Here is a 23,977-nt window from a genome sequence, read left to right as displayed (position 1 = left end):
ATTGAAAAATCTGTGGAATTTTGAACTTGCAAATAAGGATAGGGTTTACCCTCCCATCCACTATCTGTCTTCCTCCCTCTGTCTCTCATGTAGAAGACTTTGAGGGGAAAGTGAATGGAGGTTCCCAAGGAGGTAAGCCCCTTGTTTGGAAGTCAAAATTTCACAAAACTTTTTAATTTGGGGGAACTCCACAAAATGAGAATTTTCGAGGGTTTCCATAAATTTTCAAACTCATCCCCGTTAAAAAAAAAACTCATAAACAAGAGGAAGGCTTTTCATGAACTCCATCTTCCATTTTCTTTTCTTGAAAACTCAAATCACACACGCGAGAGAATTGACTCGCAACTAACAAATGATTTCCTACAGGTGAATTCCATTAGTTTGGTCATATATCTAGTTAATGCAGGACTTCTAACACATCCCCTCACGCTCAGGGCTGAACATCTAGAGCGTAGAATGAACATTATTAACAGGTGACCCAAATATGTGAGTTTTCCAATCTAGGATAAACTCTCTCACTCTCATACCATGAAAGTGAATATTAGATTGCTTCTTTTCATTTAACGTATTTGCAACATATACAAGTGATACTTGGACAACTACATGTTGTCAAGAGAAAATTAAGCTAAATCTCTACAAACTAGCTAGGCAATTATGTTTCCTATCTCGATCAGTTAGATCCCTTAAATTAAGCTAACTATAATATTGACAGACAAGATGCAATCCTATCATATCTCTACAAATTAGGCAATGTAATGTCATATCATATCCATATCCTAACATAGTAACATTCATCATTCTTATAGGTAGAGAAATTTCTTCTTTTTGGTCGTTATTGGGAGAATTTTTTTCTAGCCAACATGCCAGCAAGAAACGTGACAACTATGCATAGTCAAAAACATCTTAGTGTATTATTTTGGTTAATATATTATGCATGCAATGTGCCGCTAGCGTTATAGCTATAGGTAGCAGTCAATACCAAAAGGAAAATTAGAATATAAACTAATAAAAGTAAATAATAAAAAAAACGTTAACTCCAGCCCAAACTTGAAGCCAATGTGTCTCCTTATCAATGCTAAACTTCATGTCTGCTTGATATAGCATAGAGACCCAAAACTATCGTCAGCAAATATCTCACAGAAACGTTTCTTGAATTACAAATTTCATTCCAATTACAGGTATATGCCAATGTTTAATATAATGAAAACAACATGAAGATATGAAGATTTCTAGCTTCTTGTTCATTGAGTCTCAAAACATTTATACTTCAAAAAGCCAAGGTTGAATTTAATTTTAGGGACCCAAATATGGTTAATTTGTGCAAGTTTGTAGCCATAGATGGTGTGAAGCCAATACTGTTAATGATAGTGGTCCAGGGTATACATGCATTGCTTAGTATTATGATAAAGATGGTAACAAATGATGGAAAAAGCTTAAGTGTTCTTGTTGCCTACCGGTTCCTCTTTTCTGCTACTTTCAATGTTCCTGTTGCTCTCCTCTTTGAAAGGTGTGTCCCTCTTTTGAATTAGCCTTTTCCATTGGAGAGTAACATACTACAATCTTATGTTAGAACTTATTGACTAGAAAATGCACTAAATAAGCTTAAATAAGTGTTCTTCGTTTGAATCCAAATGGGTACTGATGCACACATTACACACACCCAAAAGAATATTAATTTTTAAACTGGCTACTACTTTTGTTAAATTATGAGTACTAATTATTTCTGCAACATTTGTTGTCTTGTTTCACCAGGAAAAGCATGCAACACATTACTGGCATAGTTCTATTCCAAGCTTTTCTTTGTGGATTATTTGGGTAGAATTTCTATTCTCTAACTGATTTTAAGACAGTCAATTTTAGCAACATGTGTTTGAGATCAGAATTTTAATTTTTCATTGATTTCAGGGGATCCTTACAACAAAACCTCTATGCTAAATCTTTGGCCTTGATACCAGCAACATACACAATCACAATGTTAAACCTCATCCCCGTTGTTACCTACATTATGACTGTTTCTCTTAGGTACTCCCCATAACCTAATTTCTTTTACAGTTGATTCTAAAGTCAGAATAAGCTTTTGTAAGTAGCTTTTGAGTGTCAGAATTGATTCTGGAAAAAAAGTTGATCTAGACATGCTATGATATTAGATCCAACGGTGGCGATTTGGCTGCCTTTCCTAATTTTGCAGATTGGAGAAGCCAAATCTTGGAACAAGAGCTGGCAAGGCAAAATTACTGGGAACATTAACTGGAGTTGGTGGTGCTATGATCCTCACTTTATATGAAGGGAGAAGAATATTCAACTGGCCCCTACACATTGATTTATCGAAATATATGTCACCACCACCAGCCAATGGTTCTCGCTTGTGGGGTCTCATCCTAGCTCTGGGAACATCTCTCTGTTTCTCATTGTGGTACATAGTCCAGGTTATCATACTAACAATACCCTTCAACTACTTTTTTTTGTTGATTCTATACAATCATATCAGCGTTTTAAATTGCGGTCTGCAATCCCAATTGTTGCCCCTTAGGTTTTTAATTTAAGGGATCACAACTGCAATTAGCAATTAGGGTCGAATCAACTAGCATTTGTCAACATTTCTGCGACATAACTGCAATCTTAATATTAAAACCCTACACATGATCATAAACATATAAATAGTACTAAAAACCCAAAGGAAATATACTAATTTATTTGCATGCTTGAATGAATCTGTTTGATGTTTACAATTGTTAAAAATCACAAGTTCATAGGATTCAATGTAAACTCTCTTTATCTTCATCTTCTTTTTGTAACATCATCATATTGAATATGAACAGGCAAAGATGAGTCAGAAGTTTCCGTGGCAGTATTCAGTTGCAGCTTTAACTTCTGTAATGAGCGCAATCCAATCCATTATATATGCTCTTTGCACTGAGAGAGATTGGAGCCAATGGAAAGTTGAATGGAACTTAAGGCTTCTAACCGAAGCTTCCGCGGTAAATGCTTGTTTTTTTTTTGTGCTTTCCAAGGTTTTAAATTGCGGTAGCGTAACTGGTTTTTGAGTATCTCATTAGCATCACGGCCACATCCCCCCACATTTATCCTGCGACGCAACAACAACGACAATCGCAATTTAACACATTGGTGCTCTCTATAGATTACTTACCTTTATGAATAAAGAGTTCGCTACACTCGAGCCAATCCTATACTTACATAGGATAATCATAAATTCACACAGTAAATGAATCTGAGCTATTTAATCAGGATCGAACAACTCATAAGTTTTGCCAAAATCAGACAGCAAAGATAAGCTCAAAGTTTGAGCTGTCTTCTTTTGATCGAACGGCTCAAATTTTTTGACTGTGTAAATTTAGGGTTTTCTTCATAATAGAGAATTCAAGTTGGCTTAACTGCACTTTTCGTCCCCCACGTTTACCTATTGTGCGATAATAGTCCCCAACAAAAATCATTAGCATAACGCGTCCCCAACGTTTAGCGCGTTTTGCACTTTTGGTCTTCCGTCCATTTCCATCCAAATTTTAACGGAATATTCCGTAAAAAATTTAATCATAAAATAAAATAAAATTTATCCATATACATCCATCACCTTCATATGAAAAATCCATAAACATATATGAATCTTCATCTTCTTCATCACCGTGTTCATCATATTTTTTTTTAACCAAGAAAATAAACCATCTTCCTTACATTCTTTATGCTCTTCAACAAACAATTAAACCATATGAAAATCAGGATCAACCCCTCTCCCCAAACTTGGGAAATCTACCCACAAATATAATTAATCCTTTTCAAAACAATAACTAACCCACAAAATAAAAACTTATGCAATCTGGAAGATGGTTTTAACAAATTAGAGGGCGTAACTTGCAACAAAGCAGAGGGGCAATGTATCTATTTCCCCAAATTTGCCTGCCTCAAAAGGCTATCAAAGCTACAGAGGCTGAGAAAACAGCCCCTGGTGCCTTTTACTGTAAACGCTTGCTTAATGCCACAGGAGTAGTTGTGGTTCCTGGTTCTGGTTTCTAGATGAATAAATTTGTTGTCAATTCAACTAGTTGAATGTTGAATGCATGACCTTAAAGGATTTAAGTTTCTCAAAAAAAATAAAACCCCCAAAATGAAGAAAATCAAAAGAACAGATCAATTAACTCAAGAACATATCAGAAAAAATGAACTAAAACAACCCAAACCTCTACAATCGAAGCCCTTCCCTCCCCTCCACCATAGAACCCAGCCACCGATTTCCACCATGCTTCTACACCCCATAAGAACCCACATCAGCCTCAGAGCCACCAAATCAGAAGAAGCCAGATCGGCCTCAGAGAAAAAGAACCCAGGTCGGCCTTAGTGCCACCATGCATAAGAACCCAGAACCTAGATCGGCCTCAGAGCCACCATGCATAAGAAGAAGAAAGATAACAAGACCAGAAGACGAAGGGCGACAGTTTTGGAGCCTGGAACAAAGGGAGCGCGCTCTGGAGAGAGGAGGAGCAAGGTGTGTCGATGTGGGTTTTCGATCGGGCAAGGGCGGCGGGTCCTCATGGAGGTGATTGCAGCGATGCAGCTTTTAGGCGGTGGTGAAGGCTTGGGTTTCATGTTACAGAGAGAGATTGAGGGTTCACAATGGTTCAGATCCGTCCAGATCGAACAAAAATGGGGGATTTTGGCTGTGGCTTTTGCAGCAATGGGGGTGGGGGTAGTGGTGGTTGTTCACCAGAGGGGTTTGTGGCTTGAGTTGATTTGGTGTTCTCTAAGTTTTGATTTTGATAATAGTTTTGCTGTGTTGGGTGAATTTGATGCTAAAGAAGAGGGAGAGAGGTGAGGATGAAGGTTGAAGATGAAGATGATGATTATTATTCAATTATGTCTTTTCTTGTTTTTATTTTAATTTTTTTTCCAGAAATCTGTTAAAATTTGGATGGAAATGGACGGAAGACCAAAAGTACAAAACGCGCTAAACGTTGGGGATGCGTTATGCTAATGATTTTTGTTGGGGACCATTATCGCACAATAGGTAAACGTGGGGGACGAAAAGTGCAGTTAAGCCATTCAAGTTCATGAATAACAGATACAAAACTTTGCCGCATTCAAATGAAGTTTAGAGATGAAATTGGAAGGTCTATTTTTTTGTATTGCAGGGTATCTTGGCATCTGGGGTATGTTTTATCCTGTTAGCATATTGCGTGCGCATGAAGGGACCTTTCTTTGTGTCTGCTTTTAGCCCTCTACTGCTTGTGCTTGTGGCCCTGGCCGGTACAATTGTACTAGATGAGTACATTACCATCGGAAGGTAAATTACTGATAGACATACAAAATTTAGCGATATACATTAGATAGACATATTAGTAGCAGACTAGCAGTTGATGATTGTGGATGTTGAAAACTGTCAATAATGTGTATATCAAATCTGTGGCTGCCAAATTTTATGTGTACATATAAAAAAAGTGCTCATTATTTAACTAATAGCATGTTTGAAAATTCTCATACAATTGATTTCAATGCCAAAATTAATTCCGGTGAAATGCTTGTACAAGTAACTTCTTTGTGCTAGAATCGATTATGATCACTACATTCAATTTTAATTAGACTTGCAAATTATGAAACCTTCAAGTTTTAAGTGTCAATGCATTAATATTGGTTTGTCTGTGCAGTGTAACAGGGGCTGTGTTGATTGTGTGTGGATTGTACATGTTGTTGTGGGGTAAAAGCAAAGAATCAAAGATGGTAGAAAGTGACGATGTGTCCACAAAAGCTTCTGTTCCATGTGATTCACCTTTGGCTTGCAATCAAAAGGAGCATGATTATGTGTCAACAATTCCTTAGGATCGAGAATAACAAATGGTGATCTGTAGTTCAAAAAAACAAATGGGGATCTGAGGGTAACAATTCATATGATCATATTATATTGAACAATTTTTTAAAGGTATATTATAGGCTTAAATACTCTGGAGGTCCCTGGAATTGTATGACGTACGAAAATAAGTTCTTGAAATTTTTTTTTTGATTCCGGATCCCTGAAATTTTTTTTAATCAAAATATGTCCCTACCCATGTTACCAGCTTATGTGACTCTATTTTTGCACAGTCATTGATTCCACGTGGCTTTTATAATTTTCTTTTATTACACGTGGATTAATAAAAGAAAATTAAACATTTTAAGTTTAAAATTAGTCCCTAAATTTAATTAGGTTTAGGGTTCATTTATTCACAAAATTAATTAAAAAATTAAAAACAATACAATGACAAACCCTAATCCTAATTGAGCAGCAACACTTTCTTCTCCTTCCTAGCACCGCCACCATTGACTCAACCTTCTCCTTCCCTAACCCAAAACACAGCTGCAACACCTCTTCTCTCAACCCCGAATTAATACTCAGCTCCAAACCCTAATCACAACAGCCACCGCTTCAAATAATCGAGATTGAGAGTAGGGATGATAATGGGTCTTGGACGCATAGGGTACCCGCACAAAATACCCACTATAGGTAGGGTAAAAATCCGTTAGATGGGTGTGGGGTTGGGTATGGGAAATTACCCGTAAAAAGTAGTGGGTACGGGTGCGGGTATGGGTACTATAGTACCCAACGCGCTCCATACCCGCACACACATAATAATAATAAAATGATATATTATTATTATTTGATAATATATGAACAAATTAACTTAAGCTATAGCTTACAAAATTTACACTTTTTTAGAAAAATATGTGTGTATTTAAGGTATTCATAATCATTGCTAATTTACTCCCACTTATTTTAAAAAATAGTAAGTTAATAACCTACAACTTTAGGACTATATTATAAATCTAAAATTATAAATTTAAAGTTATATCTTTCTCGCTTATTCTTTCTAAAAAAATATGCTTAGTTGAATAATTTTATTAGTTAAGTATTTGGATAATCTTTTGTATTTTATTAGTGTTTTTTACTTAAAAAGTTCGTTGTATTTTTTGTTTTTTATTAACAAAAATAGTGAAAACATATTTGGTTAGCTAAATTGCGGGTAATGGGTACGGGTGCAGGGACAGACATTCAAGTTGATACCCACGCGGGTATGGGGACGGTACGGGTAATTTTTGAAAACGCGGGTATGGAGATTAGTACCATAATACCCTACCCAGACCCTACCCATTGCCATCCCTAATCGAGAGTGAGAGGGATGGAGCGATTAAGAAACAAAGTGAGAGAGAATGAGTGATTCAGGAAAGAAATTCGCGAGGAGAGAGAATCAATGGCGGCTAAGGGAATGCACGACGAGTGGTGGGATGTGGCGCAGTGGCCCGAGCTATGGCGACGGTGCGAGCGAAAGTGACGCTGGTGGAGCTTTGTTCTAGCCTCGGGGCTTTGCTGTAGTGGTGGAGAAGGATTCAGGGTTTGCTAACCCTTTGATGCTCCTTTCCTTCTGCTTTATAGCAAGCTTGCCTCTACTTCTCCTTCTACTTTCTCCTCTGACCTTATATTCTGCTTTATCCTATGGTTGATGCAAGCTTCTCTACATACTTTCTCCTTTGACCTTCTTGCAATTAATTGGAAACAGAGAAAGTGAAAGATGGGAGTGGAGGTCATGGGGATGAAGGAGATTGAAGTTTGAGTGGGTTTGAGGGGATTGGTTTTTTATTTTTTGGATTTTTCTGGATTTTATGTTGAAGATCAGATGAAGATGTTTGCAGATGATGAAGAAGTTAGAAGAAGATGAAGAATGTTTTGGGTTTTTAATTTTTAAATTTTCATATTTTAATTTTTGAGTATTTAATAAGTTGTAGATTTTTAAAAAATGACTAGGATATATAAAAATCCACGTGGTCATGATGACAGGGTAAAATTTGTGACACATACGCTGAAAACACGGGTAGGGACCTATTTCGAATAAAAAAAATTTCAAGGATCCGGAATTGGGAAAAAAATTTCAGGGACTTATTTTCGTACATCATACAATTCCAGAGATCTCCAGAGTATTTAAGCCTATATTATATTAAACAATTTACTTAAAAAAAATATTATATTAAACAATCTATCATACCAAACAACCTATATAATCTCTTTTTTTAATCACTTTTTATTCGACTCATCTTCTACCATGTCACTTTCTCTCCTATATCAAACAAAATATTGCGGTTTGGTCATATGGGTGCAATTCTAACTGGGCCTAATTAAATAACTCCAAATTCTAATACTATGTATACTACTAGTGTAATTTTATTTTTTTATTTTGATAGAAAAATGTTAGTTGTTAGTTATGTTAGTAAATTAGTCCATCCACAGGGTTCGAACTCAGGATCTTTCACATTTCATCATACCAAACCATTATGTCCCTTTCCTCCTATCACTTGAGCTAACCCTCAAAGACTACTAGTGTAATTTTTGAAATTTTAGTGGGGAAGCTTCCCCCTAATTGTGAAAGTGGATCCGTCATTTGATTAACTTATACTCCTTTAGTTTTTAAATAATTGTCTGAGAAGAGAAAAAACAAATGAATTGAAGAATCAATTAATTATGTTGATTTACATAAAAATAGAATATATTTTCATATTTTACTTTTTTAAAATTTATTCATTACGAACCTCGTCATTTACTCTCCCACATTCTCTCCTCTATTTTCTTTATAAAAGAGTGATTTGTCTTTTCTTTAATCATTTGGTATTTAATTTTGAGTTTAATGGATATGCATTCACAGTGTAAAATAGTTTTACACAGTCATCCAATCAAAACATGCCACATAGGAGAGATAATTACATTTGACTTTAATTTTAATTAAAAGAATAAGATATTTTCTGATTTGACGGAATTCAATTGGATGTCCGTGTAAAACTATTTTACACTGTCAGTGCATATCCATTAAACTATTTAATTTTTATGGAAAGTGAGAATACCACAATTTAATGCAAGAGGGTATTATTGAAAAAAGTTGTTTAATGTTATTTTAAAATTGTAAGTGGATAATTAAATGAGAATTTTTTTCCTCAAAATGAACAGTTAAATAGAATCGGAGGAAGTGTTATATTTTTTGGAATATCAGAAGTATTATATAAGAACATATGATAATATATAATTTTTTTTGAACGTAAATATTTTTAAATTGAAAATAACTTATATGTGCTGACTCAACAAAAAAAAATTAAACATGTTTGAGAAATTTGTATTAAATGTGTTCTAAATTTATAAAATAATTTAATTAAATTTCATCTTCCAAATTTGTAAAATATTATTTATTGACAATATAAAAATCTCGGTGTATATAAATAAAATTCTTTTAAATAAGAAAATAGACTCTTGTAAATAATTTTTTGGATTAACAGTCAAACTAGGTTTCAATTTTATAAGCGAATTTAATTTTAGTTCATCTGCAAAAAATTAAATTTTAGTGACGATCATTTTTATAACTAATGGTTGTTTTTGCCCATCACTAAACTGACATTTTTTCATCCAAAAGCGAAAATCAAACTCATTTACAATATCAGTGACTAATTTGACCATTAATCCCAAAAATATATTTATTTTTTTCCCTTGTCGATTGGTTTATTTTTTAAAGAAAATCAATACTCCAGGATGATAGTTGAAACTTGAAACCTTTCAAAGAATAAACAATTCAACTATGAATAAAAAACTTTACATAGTACATAAACATACCTTGGAACAAAAATCTTCCTTCATTCTACATTTTATTTTTAATAATAAAAACCTGAAAAAGAATATTATTGTCTTGTCAGTTGTCTGCAAAACAATATTCCGATTACGTTTTCGCTTCAACTGGCGTGAACCAAAGCCCATTAGGGTTTGGGGATTCGCCATTTCCAATTTCATCTCCTCTATGATCACCCTCTTACTCCTTCAAATTCCCATGGTCTTGCTTGCTCAGTTCTTCACGTTTCAGCTTCAAAGGTACCTCCTTTATTCTTTGAATTTCTTTTAAGTTTTCTTAGATGCTGTTCTTGCCCTTTCTCTTGTTTTGTTGAAAAGATCATGTTTTTATGAAACCATGCTAGCTTATTGGAGATTTTGAGTATTTGGGTATCTGGGTTTTGGAAAATTCTGAGGTTTTGGCATTGGGTTTGAGATAAAGGTTTGATTTTTATTTGGGGTTTGTTGGATTTTGAGTTTGGTTTTGCATTTTGAAGGTTTGTGAGTCATGTGATTGAAAGTTGAGATCTTTTCTGATTTGGGTTTTGATTCCCATGTTGGAATTTTCCTGATCTAATTTCTCAGATAGATTTTTTTTTAATGATTTTAAGGCTTTCAATTGGATTTGGATATGGAATGTTAATCTTGTTGTAATGTTATACATGTGTTAAGTTACTTGGATTCAGTTACTAATAGGAAACAAAACTGAAACAGGGATCATCAATGCAGCTGTTTTGGTTGGGTTTCATGTGATTCCTGTGGTTCTGTTCCATTGTAGTGAGGATCTTGAGGAGGCTTTTGCTGAAGGCTGAGAGTCTGTGACGATGCCTTCTACAGCTAATCATGGCCCTTCTTCGTCATTTTCCTCGTTTGGCCGATCCTTATTTGGTGTCAGGCAGGAACAGGTTCATTCTGTGGAAGCAAGCAATGAATCGGATTCCTGTAATTTAGAGCTTGGATCATTCCAAAAACGTGTTGCTGATCGGTTTCATGACCTTTCTGGGGTTAGTGATGATGAATTGCTATCAATTGATTGGATCCAGAAGCTCCTCACTGCATTTATCTGCTGCCAAGAGGAATTCAGAGCCATTTTGTTGAATAACAAAGAACAGGTCTCAAAGACCCCCCTGGATCGTATGATTTCTGAATTCTTTGACAGGTCAGTGAAGGCACTTGACATTTGCAACGCGAGCCGTGATGGGATTGAGAAGATTCGGATGTGGCAAAAGCATCTGGAAATTGTGATTTGCGCCATGGGTTCAAATAAGAGATCATTGACTGAAGGCCAGTTCCGGAGGGCAAGAAAGGCGCTGATGGATTTAGCATTGGCGATGCTTGATGAGAAAGACTCCGGAGCGGTTCTTTCTCAGCGTCATAGATCATTCGGGAGGCATAACTCAAGCAAGGATCATCACTCAGCAGCAGGGCATTCAAGATCACATTCATGGAGTGTCTCTCGTTCCTGGTCCGCAGCCAAGCAACTGCAGTCCATTGCAAGTAACCTGGTTCCACCGCGTGCGACTGAGATTGCTGCAACAAGCAGGCTCGCAATTACTGTTTATACAATGAATTGTATCCTCTTGTTAGTTTTGTGGACCCTTGTTGCAGCAATTCCTTGTCAGGATAGGGGTTTAAACATCCATTTCTCAGTCCCGCGGCAATTCTCCTGGAGCACTCCTGTGACCTCACTTTATGATCGGATCATGGATGAGTCAAAGAAGCGAGAACGCCGGAACTCAAATGGTTTGTTGAAGGAGATCTATCAGGTTGAGCTAAGCACCCGTCACATGACAGACCTTGTAGATTCAGCTCAGTTTCCTTTGACAGAAGAGCAGAAAATGGAAGTTGAACAGGATTTGAAGGTGCTGATGGATGTTTGTGAAGCTTTTAGAGGTGGATTGGACCTGTTGGAGCGCCAGGTGAGGGAGGTGTTTCGAAAAATAATGACATGCCGAACTGAGGGGCTTGATTACCTTGGCACTTCAACCCATGCAGAGCAATGAAAATGGTAGATTGATGCTGAGCTATCAGATGTACAAATTTGCGGAACTTGGAACTTGTACATGTTACATCTTACCAGCTTTTTGAGAGGAGGAAGAATGACTAGGCGAGCTTCGCTGATAAAATCTTTTAGCTCTCTTATTTATAATGAATGCGTTGTATTAATCTCAGTACTTGTGTAAAAAAATACTTGTAAGTTGTATGATCAAAACAAAAGGGGTGGGGGAAAGAGAAGAACTGAACCTTGTGTTGCAGTTTTTCAACCCAATCTGTTTTCCCAGATATTCAGACAACATGCAATAAAAGTTGGGAGAAAGAAGCAAAAAGAGAAATCAACAGGGATTGAGTGGAAATTAGGCAGTTGATAGAATATCTCTCAACCCGTTTGAAATAATTTATTTTGCTGCATTGTTTTGCTCTTACAATTGCTTTTCCTATTCTATTATTTTATACTGAGGCCAAGTCATAATTATTTGATAAACTTTTTGATCGTTAGTTCATGTGTTTCTTTGCATGCTAAATTTTAGGCTCGCATGTGCATACATTTTTCCAGCTATGACTAGCTCACAGAATCTATAGCCTCTAATGGAAATGCAAGGCAGCAACCATCTGTAGCAGGCTAGCTCACAGAATCTATATCTGTTTTTGGTAAGGATCTCTCCCCTGCCTATTTGGAGGGCTGACAGTTGCATGCTTGTCTAGCTCAGCCCCTAATGAGCTTTCTGGTATTCCCACTTCTGTAAAAAACGACTGATTTGGCTTGCATATCTTGCCGGTGTTATTGGTTTTTCTTTTAACTCACTACAAAAACATTTTTTTTGGCTCTAGTTTTCATTAGAGGCTATGATCACGTTGGGTAAAACCAATTTCTCTTAACTTCTGTAACTATCATTGATTTTGGTCTCACCGTTGATTCCCATAACCTAATGTGCAGAAATTCATTTTCCATTTCCCATCTAGAACCATTATAAAAAATTCATCCATTTCAAGGGCCTTAAATTTCTCATTCCTATTGTAATTTAATTCTACAAGAATTTTCCCCACGTCATATATGATGTTACCAAGCATACTTTCAATTTAGATTTCCCATATTGTGACTTTTTCTCATGCATAGATTTCCCATGATATGACTTTTTCCCTATTATGTACAGTGTTTGATTTACTCTTCACAAGCGTTATAGAAAATTGAATAACATGAATTTCAATGAAGCAAATGTTAGGATCCCCTTGCTTCCGATAACTATTCGTACTTTCAAATTGATCCGAACTTGAATCCAACACAAAAGTAAATATTTCACATAAAGATTAAGTTTAGTTCACACTCTCAATTGTGTGTAAATGGTGTATAGAGAAGTGAGATAGGAAGAAAAGAGATAAAATATAAGAGATGTGATGGGCAATATGATTGAAAGAGAACAGAGTGATAGATAGAAAAATGAAGGTGAAAATAACGTAAAGTGTGAATGAATCATAGCTTTTCACAAAAAATTGATATGAAGAGGAGACAACCGAGATAAACTACAACTGAAGAACAATTGGTATCAAAAGACTAGATAAATTTAAGAAGGGAGAAAGGAACAAATACGCAGAAAAGTGTTTGTGAAGTATAGTCCGGAAAATTCTTTGAATATCAACTGTCCGTGTACATTTTGGCTAGGTTCCAAACCTTGCAGAACAGCTTCTAATTTCTATAAACTATAACAAATATGGTACACAAATGCTATTGTTCTTTGTACATGCATGTCTGCTTTAACTTGCAAAACCGAATCAACTCCTGCATGTAAGTCTCAGGTTCTTTGGCAGAGCAAAAATGGTCAGATCCATTGTAAGTCTAATTTACAGTCAAACATTTACAAGAGACTTATTTCAAGGCTCATGTGATGTCACAGGCTTGAATTTCGCATCAACTCTTCATGGAGTTTTAACCCTTAATAGTCTAAGAAGCGTTTTGATCGCCAAACTGTGTATTCAGTTAGCCTGACTGTTTCTCTAAATCAACAAAGCTGCCTGAATTCCATGTAAGCTTCCCTTCTTTGCTATCTAAACAGCTCCGGGAAAGACCACATTATGAACTTCGCAAAAATGTCAGACTCCAAGAACTCAATGTGAGCTGTCCGTCCAATAAGGGTGTTTAGGTTCCTACTATAGGAAGAGGTGTTGAAGTTGATGTCACAGCGCATGATCACACGATGGTCAGAGCAAGTTCGGAATTGGTCCAAGCAATTATTCAGCATCTCCAAGAAGATTTTCCCTCTTTTAGAGAAATCTAAAGAAGCCGCTGGACACGTTTCAATTCTTGCAGAATGGTATGGAACATAACCATCCTGATATATAATGAACAAGAAGCATTATCATATACCTTTTGAAATAAAACAATGGAAAACCATAGCTAGAAGTTTATTAATATCTAGTTTGAGTACTTTTTGTTAAAAAAATAATATAAAACCATTCATGTGTCTTTTACCCAACAACTTAGCTTTTAGGATAGTTGGTTAAAAGATCTAGGATAGGCTCATATACCATATTAGAATTTGGGAGGCCTAACTCTACCTTAAATGCTAGCCTAAGAGGTGAGGATTGTCTTCCCATATATAATGGCAAACTTGGCCATATCTCTAGTCAATGTGGGACTTTTCAACAAAAACCATTCATGTCAACGTGTGTTTATTATTCAACAACTTAAGCTTTTGGAATAGGTGGTTCATGATAGTTTCTAAGCCCCTTGCATTGAATTCTAAAACAAGATCTTATCATATGCATAGGAATCTTATCATGAACCAACAAAAATATTTTGGGATGAAAAAAAAAGACCCTTGCGGAAGATTTTTGTTGGTATTCTTAGAAATGTAAGCTTTGCACCTAGTGGATGATTTCTATTTATTTATTGCTCTCTCATTCATCATAAAATGATTTGCAACATCTTCACCCTTAAGGAAAATCAGTATATTTAAAAATAGTGCAGGGAAAAGCAAGTTCTTGAAAGTAGGTCTTACAAATCATGATAATCCCCATCACTAGCAGATAAAGGAATTTACCTGAGGTGAAGACAAGAGAATCACGTTCCTGAAGTTTTCCAGTGTCTTCTCCTGCAGACAGTAATAACAGTGAGATTAATAAAATAGCACTTATTTACCTATGTTCCCTTCAATAAAATATACGAACCAAACTGAGCAGAAACCTTGATGTTTCTTAGGTGTAGGACAACCTAAAATTAAGAGCAAAATATTATGCATTTAATACCTTGGAAAGATTGTAGATGAAAGTATTCTCAAGATCAGGGTCATCCGTGAAGGTCAGTTGATGAATGCATTGTGTGCCCTTGAACTTCTTCAATAACCACAGCCCCGAGTTGAATAGAGAGTTCGAACTATACATATAACCCAAGTGTGGACCAGATATGGAGACATATGTATGTAAGTATCTGAGATATGGCTCCATGATGCTCTCTGGAAGTATTTAAACAGATAAAGCACATTACTTTCCCTAATTTAAATCTGATGAATAGTTACCTTCAAAGCTTTGTGTATAAATATACCTGCTAAGGCCGTCCGGATAATGAGATTGCCAATAGAATGACCAACAAAGCTTAGCTTGATATCTCTTATGTTTCGACGTCTTGAAGCTTTATCCATCTTCTTCTTCAGGAAAGAGATCGCTTCCTCTGCGAGCCGTAATCCCATTTGTCTGAAATCTCCAGATGTTTTGTCTTCATTTACCTCTGACATTAGAAATTGTACATCAGGGTCTATTAGAAGCCATTGGTTTCGAACAAGCCGTAAATCCAAATGATTTCCCTGTAACGTTGAGTGATGAGGGGTATACTAAGTCAAATTATCAATGAATGTAACAAGAGGGAAAATGAAAAAAGAAACCAGTTAGCAACCACAAAAACTGATCCAAGCAACAGAAGTATTAAACATGAAAGCAGGAACCCCATTAACTTAAACAAGTAACAGTTACTCAGCTTCTTTTGTACAAGAACTTAATTTATGTAAAATCTTCACAAATAATTTAACAACCTAGCTAAAGGAAACACGCTACAAAAAAAAATCAGGCCAAACAAGTCCAACAAAGCATACATTAGCTAGAAAGAAAATTAAGTACGTTGAATTGCATATATCTTCCTTTCTTTGTTAAGGAAGAACCATGTTCTATATTGAGGGTTATTTGACAATATTCTTCAATGTAAACAACTACAACATGCAGATTGGTTTCAGGAGAGAGGTGGTATTGAACAGAACTAAGTGCAGAGTGACTAAAGAAACAAAAGGAAGCTCCTAGAAAACAAGAATAATAGCAATGGAAAGAAAATCTAATACATAGGGCATGTATCTAGTGAGATGGCCATTTTTAAGAAGTAGAAAAGATAAAGCAAAACAATATACCAAAATATTTATGATTAGTGCTCTGTAGTTAAAGTTTTCACACTAGAGTAGAAATCCACAGCTATAATGGAGCCAGAAAGTTAACTTCATAAGAGTCACAACAAAAAGACAATTGAATAGTACTCTAGTTAATAAATTATTCATTGATAGAGCCAAATTCTCACAGATAAGCCAAAATTATTATGCTCCCCAAGTTCCCAACTTAAGAAAACCTCATGAACTCAAACATTAAGCCTTAGTAATCTAAGCCTTCAGGCTTATGAGGCCACAACCTTAGAATTCAACATTTAACATCACAATTAATATTTGAATATAGAGCCCCATTTTGATGCTGGAAATTTTTTAAATGGAGACAGAAATAACATAGTTATGAATTCTCCTAACTTCACTTTTACTTTTATCCCAGATCACAAATTGATGCTTCAGATTTCAAAGAAAAAGTACTGTAATTTGTAACTCCTAAATACTTGAATGCCACAAAGTAATAAAAAATAAGGAGACAAAACTTGAGACAAATCAAGGAAGATAAAAGCAGCTGCAAGAATGTGAGACATGCCTGAAATCCATGAACAAAAACAACTACTTTCAGAACATGCCCATTTTGTTGTGGGCTACTCCCACACAACTTGTTTGTGGCTCTGGATCCATTTTCTAGGATATGTCTCACTTCGTCCTCCAAATATACGAAGTTTGAATTCACACTCGTAGAATGGTACACATTTGTCAAATGTTCCACTATAATAATAGGATTAAGCAACGGATCTCCAAATATATACATATCTTGAAGTGACTGATTGTTAATCTGCAAGGAATTTGGATAAATTCCAGTCAGTGACATAAAAAATATATAAAGCATGCCTGACAAAATGCAATCACTTACCCTCATTTGTGCTATACCTCGCCTATGACGTTCTGCACGCATCGTTGCAGTTTGAATAGGCTAAACAGAAGAGAAAGGGAAATGACATTTGAAGAAATTAATTCTGCGCTGAAAATATATGACAACAATAGCAGAAAACAATGAATTTTACAAATCTTGTAATGACATATAAAGATAATTACATCATCGGTTAGCCTCCTTGTATTTAGTGAGCTCCCATGTACACCGTGGTGCAATGACGTCCCCTCAACTCTGTTGCTCATATATTGATGAGGCATTGCAACCTTTGAGTACACCATCCATATCGACCAGTCAGTTCTCCGATCTATTGCCCAGGACTTACATAGAAATTCCAGTATTTTCGTTTTGTTTTCCCTGGGTGAAGTGATAAGATTGAAAAAGAGAAGTAATCAACAAGATGTAGAGCATAAATATAATGATCATACCACGCACCTTTTTGTCATTACATAACACACTTTCTATGCCTTCATATTATTAATCGAAACCTTTCAACAACACGCATAACACAAACCAGCCCCATTCTGCACAACTGAAATCTCATTTAACTTTTCAACCAAGCTCAAGCCTGGGTAATTATAGTATGCAAAAAATAAATCTCAAACCATGAAAAATATAGCAAAATAGTTTTTCAATATGCCATAATTATAAGGATGAATGTACAACTGCAGAAGAATTATTTTTATTGAAAAAAGGGGTTACAATCCTCTCGAAGTTTCCACAGCTAAAATACTTATTAGGACATGAAATTATTCAAAAAATATAGCTGAACGAACCTGTGGAATTTCAGAAATATGTTCCAAAGACCTAAGAGCTGATTCCCTAGAGATTGGAAATAGTTTAACAGATGATCATCCCAAGAAAAAGGTTGAAATGATGCCTCGGTAAGATAATTGATGTAGTGAGTAGCTTTCTGCTGAAGGAAATATGGAAAGTACTATATTAGCATTATTCTAAAACACAAAAAAGCTGGAGGAAATAATGAAACATTCACATTGGCAGAATTAAGGACCTCAGCATTGACATTAGACAGTTGGAGTGTCGGTTCACCATTATTTCTTTCCACATCTGCTGGTGGAGTAGAATTAAACCATTTTGTAACATCTGATTCACAGGTAAAATCAGTCAGATCAATAGCTTGGTTAATGCCTGTGCTTATTCTTCTCAAATCTTCAAGCAGGATAACATGAGCAGCCATCAATGCTTTGATGAGCATAACCTGATTTGAGTTTTGACCATAAGCAGAAGAATAAGTTCCAACAGTAAGCCAATATTTTTCTCAACAAATTTTTACAAATAATATAAATCACAATTTTGCAAATGTCAACTAAGCACGAAACATTGTTATTAAGTTATACAAGCTTTCCAGCAACACAACAAATCATACCTTGTTTGACCCAACATAATCTTCAACATACGTGCCTTCTGAATCTTTAGAATCACTGGTATAATTCAAATAATCATATCATTCAAAGGTTAAGTAATAAAGTATCAAAGACGAGTAAACTAAACATAATGACGCTATGGCTGTTGAAATAATAAAGTCGTAGAAAATGAGGAAGAGAGCATATGCATACTAATGAATAATATCAAATTAGATCTGATTTAAGGTATAGAAAATCAAAGCACATATGCGTTTGAACTAATAATTAGGTCAAGTGTACAAGTGAAATATAATTAGTTCAAGCACAAGCCTAATTAGTAGAATACAACAACTAACCCTAATCAATCAAGGAAACAACTCTTAAGATTGTTCCTCAATTAGAGGATTAAAATATATTATATTATATACAGTACAGGTGACTTTCTAAAGGTTCTCTGAGATATTATGAAGATATTCTAATAATGGTGATGCAATAGTTATTAGAGCACATATTTGAACTTCGTAAACTAGAGCTCTGACAAACCTGGATACCTTCTGCGGAAAAGGGCGATAATTAGCTTTTAGAAGACTGATGTGAACACTCGTATCAATAAGCACAGCATGGAAAGCATCAAAATAGACAGGACAATATGAATGCAATCCCAGAAGAGCTTTAGGGGGGATTTTATATTCATGAACTGAAGCGGTGTGTGCATCCAGTGAACCTTGTAACTCAGACCTGCACAATCATGCAAGACCTTTTTCAATATCATTTTATTTAACCTTGATCATATTAATTTCACTTGTTTAATACACCATTACAATGAAAAAGGTAAAGAGAACATTAACTAACCCAGTTTCAGTCATAGGAGCGCGCATGAGTTCAAACTTCAAGATAACAGCAGAGGATTGTCCCTGTGTACAATTATTAACCAAGAATTTGTCAATTGTCACAAAGTGAAAAGAGAAGGTTAAACCTAGTGTGTGCACACACAGATGTCAGAAAGTCACTACAGGTTATTATGTATAAAAGAAATATTATTACAAAGAAAGGAGAGGCAGTACAATTAGAAAAAGGATAAAAAAATCCTCCTAAATAGCAAATAAAGAAAAAAAATCAAGTGGCAAAAAATGCAACAGAGTTGTCCAATTTCTTTGCATAACAGAAGTAGAACATTATTGCAAACAAACATGAGCTCCTGAAGATAATCATGTCCTAACAAAATGGCAATCAGACACCCTTGAAGTTATGGGTTTCCCTTTACCAACCTAAATCCACCACGGATCAACGTAGCTCCCCTTTTCAAACCTCAAGATTATAAAGGTTTTTCCTCTTTCACAATTATTTCATAAAGCTTATTGCTTATACCAACAACTTTCATAAAGCTTATTGCTTCATTGATCATTATATCTATACATGGTTGTGGTCAGGACCTTTTTCAAACTTTCAATAATTTAAAACTCAGTTTGCATGATTTTGTCAAAAGAACAGTAAATGTAGTCATTTTTTAAGGTTTTGTCTTGTTCACCACACAGGAAGTTTCAAAAGGTCATGTTAACACCTGAGTAGTATCATATGGTGTTAAACTGTCCTGCTTTAAACAAGCTCTTTTCTAACATTTTTTGAGTCCTTTACCTAGTTTGTTTGTTTTAAATAAAGAAAAGGCTTAATTACATTTTTGGTTCCTATAGTTTCATGAATGCGTGAATTTGGTCCCTAGTTTCAATTGCTCAAAATTAAGTCCCTCTACTTTCAAAATTGAATAAATTTGGTCCAAATGTTAACTTGTCATCCAATAACAAATGGAAAAAATGACATATATGGCAATTTTCTTGACAGTAGAGGGACTTAATTTGGGCAATCGACACTATAGGGACCAAAATCACACATTCCTGAAACTACAGTGATCAAAAGTGTAATTAAGCCAAAAAAAAACCTCCTCCACCACTGCAACTGTGCACAGACACTAACATATATGAGTTGTACCAAGAAATCACCAAAGAAGAGAAGACTGACCTTACATTCACCAAAAGATAAGTAGAATGAGATCATGATAGAAAGAAACACATCCTGCCTTGCATATCTAATCTGGAATGGCGGTGTTGAAAAACTGTTATCTGTATCATCAATCATCCAAACTCTACCAAAATTGTCAGATCCCGCTTCAGGAACTGCATCTCAAAGAACAAGCCGGATTCTAAGATTTAACATTTACTCTAGTTATAACACATAGATATGCAATCAAAAGAACAAGATAATTACTCAGGTCAAGCTTTCAAGTGCCAATGTCTCGTGTATATTAAAAAAGTACATCAATTCAAAGTAGCATGCTTAGAAAGCCTGAGAAAGTGTTACAATCCAGGTTAATGGGGTTTGATAGCCACAAAGTTGAGTAAGCCTAAGAAGAAAAATATGCCCAGCTCAAATTTCGGTTTTGCATACACGTATCCAGTCAGTTGCAGAAAACATAATTTCAAATAGGGCTATCAGTAAATAAATTGGAAAACCTATTCTAGAAAAAGGAAGGTAAACTATTTTAGAATGTGAAGGGCCAAAAGAGGCATTTTAAGAATCAGGGACCAAAACCAAATATGATCCATTTTACAAGGGCTGAAAACATGTTTTGCCCTTATAAAAGATAATAAGAAGTGCAGGCTCTATTTGGTTGTATAGTCCAAAACTCCAAATTTAATTATTTAGACAAACAATAGAAGAAAAACTTTGAACTAAATTTTGTACCATACTAACTAAGCTGATACTTGAGATCATAAACAACAATCTGATATTCTGATATGTGCATTTGATGTAAGTTCATCTTCTGGAATATTAGAAGTTAAAAACGTGTCTTCAATTCCAAATTGCATCTTTCACTCAGCAAACAAACCATTACTAGATTTCAGTAATTAAACAGTTCCCACGTACCCTTAATCACTATCACATATTAAAGACAAATGAGTATACCAAGACAGGAACAGAGAAAAGAAGCTTAAGGTAACCCCCATTTCTAGAATGATGATCACTTAACACGGTATCAGAGCCAAAAATCAAGGTCATTTAGGGGTAATAATGTAAAACATAAAAACTTACATAATGAATTGCCAAATTCATCAAATCAAGAAAGGCAAGAGCTTCATCCTGAATTTATTTTACTTTTTTTATTAAAAACAATTAGTCTTCACAATACAAATATCAAATTTAATTTACAAAGAAGCAATAAAGTAATATATAAATAAAACATTTATTATAACTTGACAAGGCTGATTTTCTAGTTCTTGCAATACTGTAGTACAATTTTGTGGGACATTGGGTTTTAAAGCTTTTAACTGGAGCCTTATTTTCCCATTTCTAACCAAATTACTAGTTTTGCCTCAGTAAAACATATAAAGAATTAACAGATAATAACTTATTTTGACTGCTGACTGCTAAGAAGCAGAGGCAACCTTCAATACAATATGAGACAAAGAATAATTCCTCATAAGCTATGAAGCACTGGCTCCAACACAACAAGACATGACACAGCGGCACATCTAATAACCAAAAAAAAAAAGGACAGCGGACACCGCTTATTTATATAATAAGAAATAAAAATATCAAGGTGGAAAAAAGTTCAGCATTACAATTTTCTTATGATGAGCCTCACAAAAAACGCTAAGAGGCATATCATTCGATTCATTTCAATATGCACGCTGTCTCTTTGCAAAGAAAATCCTAAGACAAGAAGATTATGTATATTTCTTAAAAACAACTTTAGATTAGAAAAGATATTTAATGAGAATGATTTTTAAAAGGCATTATTTGAAAAATACATTTGAAAATATATTTTAATTTATGAAATCAATGTCCTAGGGGTATCGGCTCAGTCTATTGAGAAATGTCCGGGCCATATGCAAATATTTTTTAATTCAGACACTGCAATTCTGCAAAGATGTGTTTGACATATGTCGTATGAGTGCCAAAGCAGTGCGGGTGGAATTAGGGTTCGTCACCGAACACTTTCTTGTTCAGAATGTCGATGTCCGTTTGGTTTACCGTTAGAAAGTGTGAAAAACAAGAAAATAACACCCCAAGACACTTTTCATCCCGAGCCACTTTGCAATTTTAGAAAGTGTCTAGGGGGGTGCTATTTTTCTGTTTTCATAACTTTTTAACTGTAAATCAAACCAAACAGGAGTTCTTACTACTTTAGCTAAATAAGCATTTCCAGAACATCCCGAAACTAGGAATAATGACATACATTTATAGGAGTTTATATCTTAAGCCTCAGTTGGTTAGATAAACTTGTGCAAAAGCTCATTACACCTTCTTCTTTTTTTGTCTTCAGTTAAGTAAATTAGTCTAGTACAGCAAAACTCATTACAAACTAGAGAGAATAACTCCAAGTAAACATTAACACTTGAAGAGATTAGGAATGTAAATCACCTTCATACTGAACAACCCTTGCAGGAATCCCAGGATAAGAATCTTCACCCTCCTCCCGCCTCATGGTAACCTTAATTTTGTACCATCTGCATAGCAGCAAATAACAATGAAACACCATGATTAAATACACAACTTCAGTAACAAAAAAAAAAGAGAAAGTCTTGCAGAAATTGGAGCTTACCCTTGTTCAAAAAGATCAAGATTATGAAACCTATGAATGTAAATAGCAACTTCATGAACAGCATCGAGCACAGGAAGCTGGTCTGGCCCAGCTTGGTCACCATTGACCAACCTTTTAGTTGAGCAATTCTTCTGATTGAGACCCACAAACCATCTCAGTCTCCGAAACATAAGTAAGTAGCAGATTCAGTAACAACACTCAATGCTCAAAAGATCACACATCACACTTGACCCTTCAATAAAATGAACCAAGTTTCTCTGACAAATGCAAACAAAACCCATTAAACTTTGGTGATGATGAGTAATAATAATTCATGATGATGATTCCTATTTCTTGTTGGAACACGGCAAGACCGAAATAGCGTCATTTTCGTCAACCCTTTTTCGCAGGTAGAGATATCAATGATGATTTTTGTTTTTTGTTAAGGATTTTGTGAAACTATAAATAAATAATAATTAAAAAAATGGGGTTCGGAAATGGCAACGTGGGATGTCGTGTCGGTGAAGACCATAGGCCGCTAATTATGGGCCATGTACGCTGAATACGGTATGGTACCAGTGTCGTTGTACATCCTCACACGTAGTAAAAGACAACATTTAAAAAATCAGACCGGTTAGTTCAAGATTTAATGGTTCAACCGTAGTTTGACCGGAAATATGACCGATTTCCACTATAACCAACCTGTAAAGCTCAGGGCCGGCCCAAGGGCAAAGCTACTCAAGCAAGGTTTTTAGGCCCCCCAAAAAAAATTTTTACTAACTAAAAAAACCCCTAAAATTAAAATTAATAAAATTTTATCTTAGATCCACCATATCCCAACAAAGATTAAATGGATTAGCTTTATTATCAATTGAAAAGACATGTTAAATCAAATTGATTATGATAATTTAATAAATGATTTTTCATCTCAAAAAACTCCGAAAATAAATATGAAATAAAAAAAAAATATTTTTATGTAAAAAGTTTTAATAAAGAAATATTTTTGTAGATAAAAAAAACCTCATTTTAAAGATAGTTTTAGGCCTCATTTGGGGTTGGGTCGGCCCTGATAAAACCCACAAACTTGATGATAAAATATGTCTTTGGATGAGCACGTTCACAATCCTCCCA

General features: G+C 35.1%; 3 protein-coding genes across 6 annotated transcripts; 2 read left to right on the top strand and 1 right to left on the bottom strand.

Moving 5' to 3' along the window:
• The first annotated feature begins 1,081 nt into the window (after positions 1–1,081).
• LOC130714099 (WAT1-related protein At1g68170-like) lies at positions 1,082–6,057 on the top strand. Of its 2 annotated transcripts, none has more exons than XM_057563983.1 (7): positions 1,082–1,178; positions 1,753–1,815; positions 1,906–2,022; positions 2,189–2,426; positions 2,820–2,978; positions 5,142–5,293; positions 5,655–6,057. In XM_057563983.1, the coding sequence occupies exons 2-7, from the start codon at positions 1,760–1,762 to the stop codon at positions 5,824–5,826; spliced, it is 894 nt and encodes a 297-aa protein (XP_057419966.1). In that variant the 5' UTR covers positions 1,082–1,178; positions 1,753–1,759; the 3' UTR covers positions 5,827–6,057. The 2 variants fall into 2 exon arrangements, with proteins under 2 accessions (XP_057419966.1, XP_057419965.1); XM_057563982.1 differs by lacking the exon at positions 1,082–1,178 and adding an exon at positions 1,190–1,507.
• A 3,630-nt stretch (positions 6,058–9,687) lies between these two features.
• On the top strand, positions 9,688–12,045 carry LOC130711946 (protein ROH1-like). Its single transcript, XM_057561739.1, has 2 exons — positions 9,688–9,880; positions 10,334–12,045. Exon 2 carries the CDS (start codon positions 10,444–10,446, stop codon positions 11,620–11,622), a length of 1,179 nt encoding a protein of 392 aa, XP_057417722.1. The 5' UTR covers positions 9,688–9,880; positions 10,334–10,443; the 3' UTR covers positions 11,623–12,045.
• A 1,169-nt stretch (positions 12,046–13,214) lies between these two features.
• On the bottom strand, positions 13,215–23,285 carry LOC130711369 (uncharacterized). 3 transcript variants are annotated; one of them, XM_057560952.1, is made up of 15 exons: positions 22,868–23,285; positions 22,687–22,772; positions 20,284–20,438; positions 19,120–19,181; positions 18,811–19,005; positions 18,291–18,345; positions 17,916–18,122; positions 17,680–17,819; positions 17,068–17,260; positions 16,886–16,945; positions 16,562–16,807; positions 15,156–15,414; positions 14,861–15,066; positions 14,656–14,706; positions 13,215–13,944 (listed from the first exon to the last, which is right to left on the bottom strand). In XM_057560952.1, exons 1-15 carry the CDS (start codon positions 23,035–23,037, stop codon positions 13,657–13,659), a joined length of 2,373 nt encoding a protein of 790 aa, XP_057416935.1. In that variant the 5' UTR covers positions 23,038–23,285; the 3' UTR covers positions 13,215–13,656. The 3 variants fall into 3 exon arrangements, with proteins under 3 accessions (XP_057416935.1, XP_057416936.1, XP_057416937.1); XM_057560953.1 differs by having other exon boundaries at positions 17,680–17,816; XM_057560954.1 differs by lacking the exons at positions 22,687–22,772; positions 22,868–23,285 and having other exon boundaries at positions 20,289–20,428.
• Positions 23,286–23,977: the final 692 nt, after the last annotated feature.

This window comes from Lotus japonicus, chromosome 4 (assembly GCF_012489685.1).
Source record: "Lotus japonicus ecotype B-129 chromosome 4, LjGifu_v1.2".
NCBI classification, from domain to species: domain Eukaryota; kingdom Viridiplantae; phylum Streptophyta; class Magnoliopsida; order Fabales; family Fabaceae; genus Lotus; species Lotus japonicus.
Note: the sequence above shows the minus strand (reverse complement) of the source record. Positions and strands in the feature narration are given on the sequence as shown.

Bases quoted from the DNA above. Each gene is read 5' to 3' on its own strand.
- LOC130714099 (XM_057563982.1), top strand. From the start codon at position 1,308: ATGGTTAATTTGTGCAAGTTTGTAGCCATAGATGGTGTGAAGCCAATA. The intron at 1,816-1,905 runs GTAGAATTTCTA...CATTGATTTCAG, and splicing joins TTTCTTTGTGGATTATTTGG to GGGATCCTTACAACAAAACC. The intron at 2,023-2,188 runs GTACTCCCCATA...CTAATTTTGCAG, and splicing joins ATTATGACTGTTTCTCTTAG to ATTGGAGAAGCCAAATCTTG.
- LOC130711946 (XM_057561739.1), top strand. From the start codon at position 10,444: ATGCCTTCTACAGCTAATCATGGCCCTTCTTCGTCATTTTCCTCGTTT.
- LOC130711369 (XM_057560952.1), bottom strand. From the start codon at position 23,037: ATGTTTCGGAGACTGAGATGGTTTGTGGGTCTCAATCAGAAGAATTGC. The intron at 18,346-18,810 runs GTTTGTCAGAGC...GAATTATACCAG, and splicing joins TTTCCGCAGAAGGTATCCAG to TGATTCTAAAGATTCAGAAG. The intron at 16,808-16,885 runs GTAAGTGATTGC...AATTCCTTGCAG, and splicing joins GAGGTATAGCACAAATGAGG to ATTAACAATCAGTCACTTCA.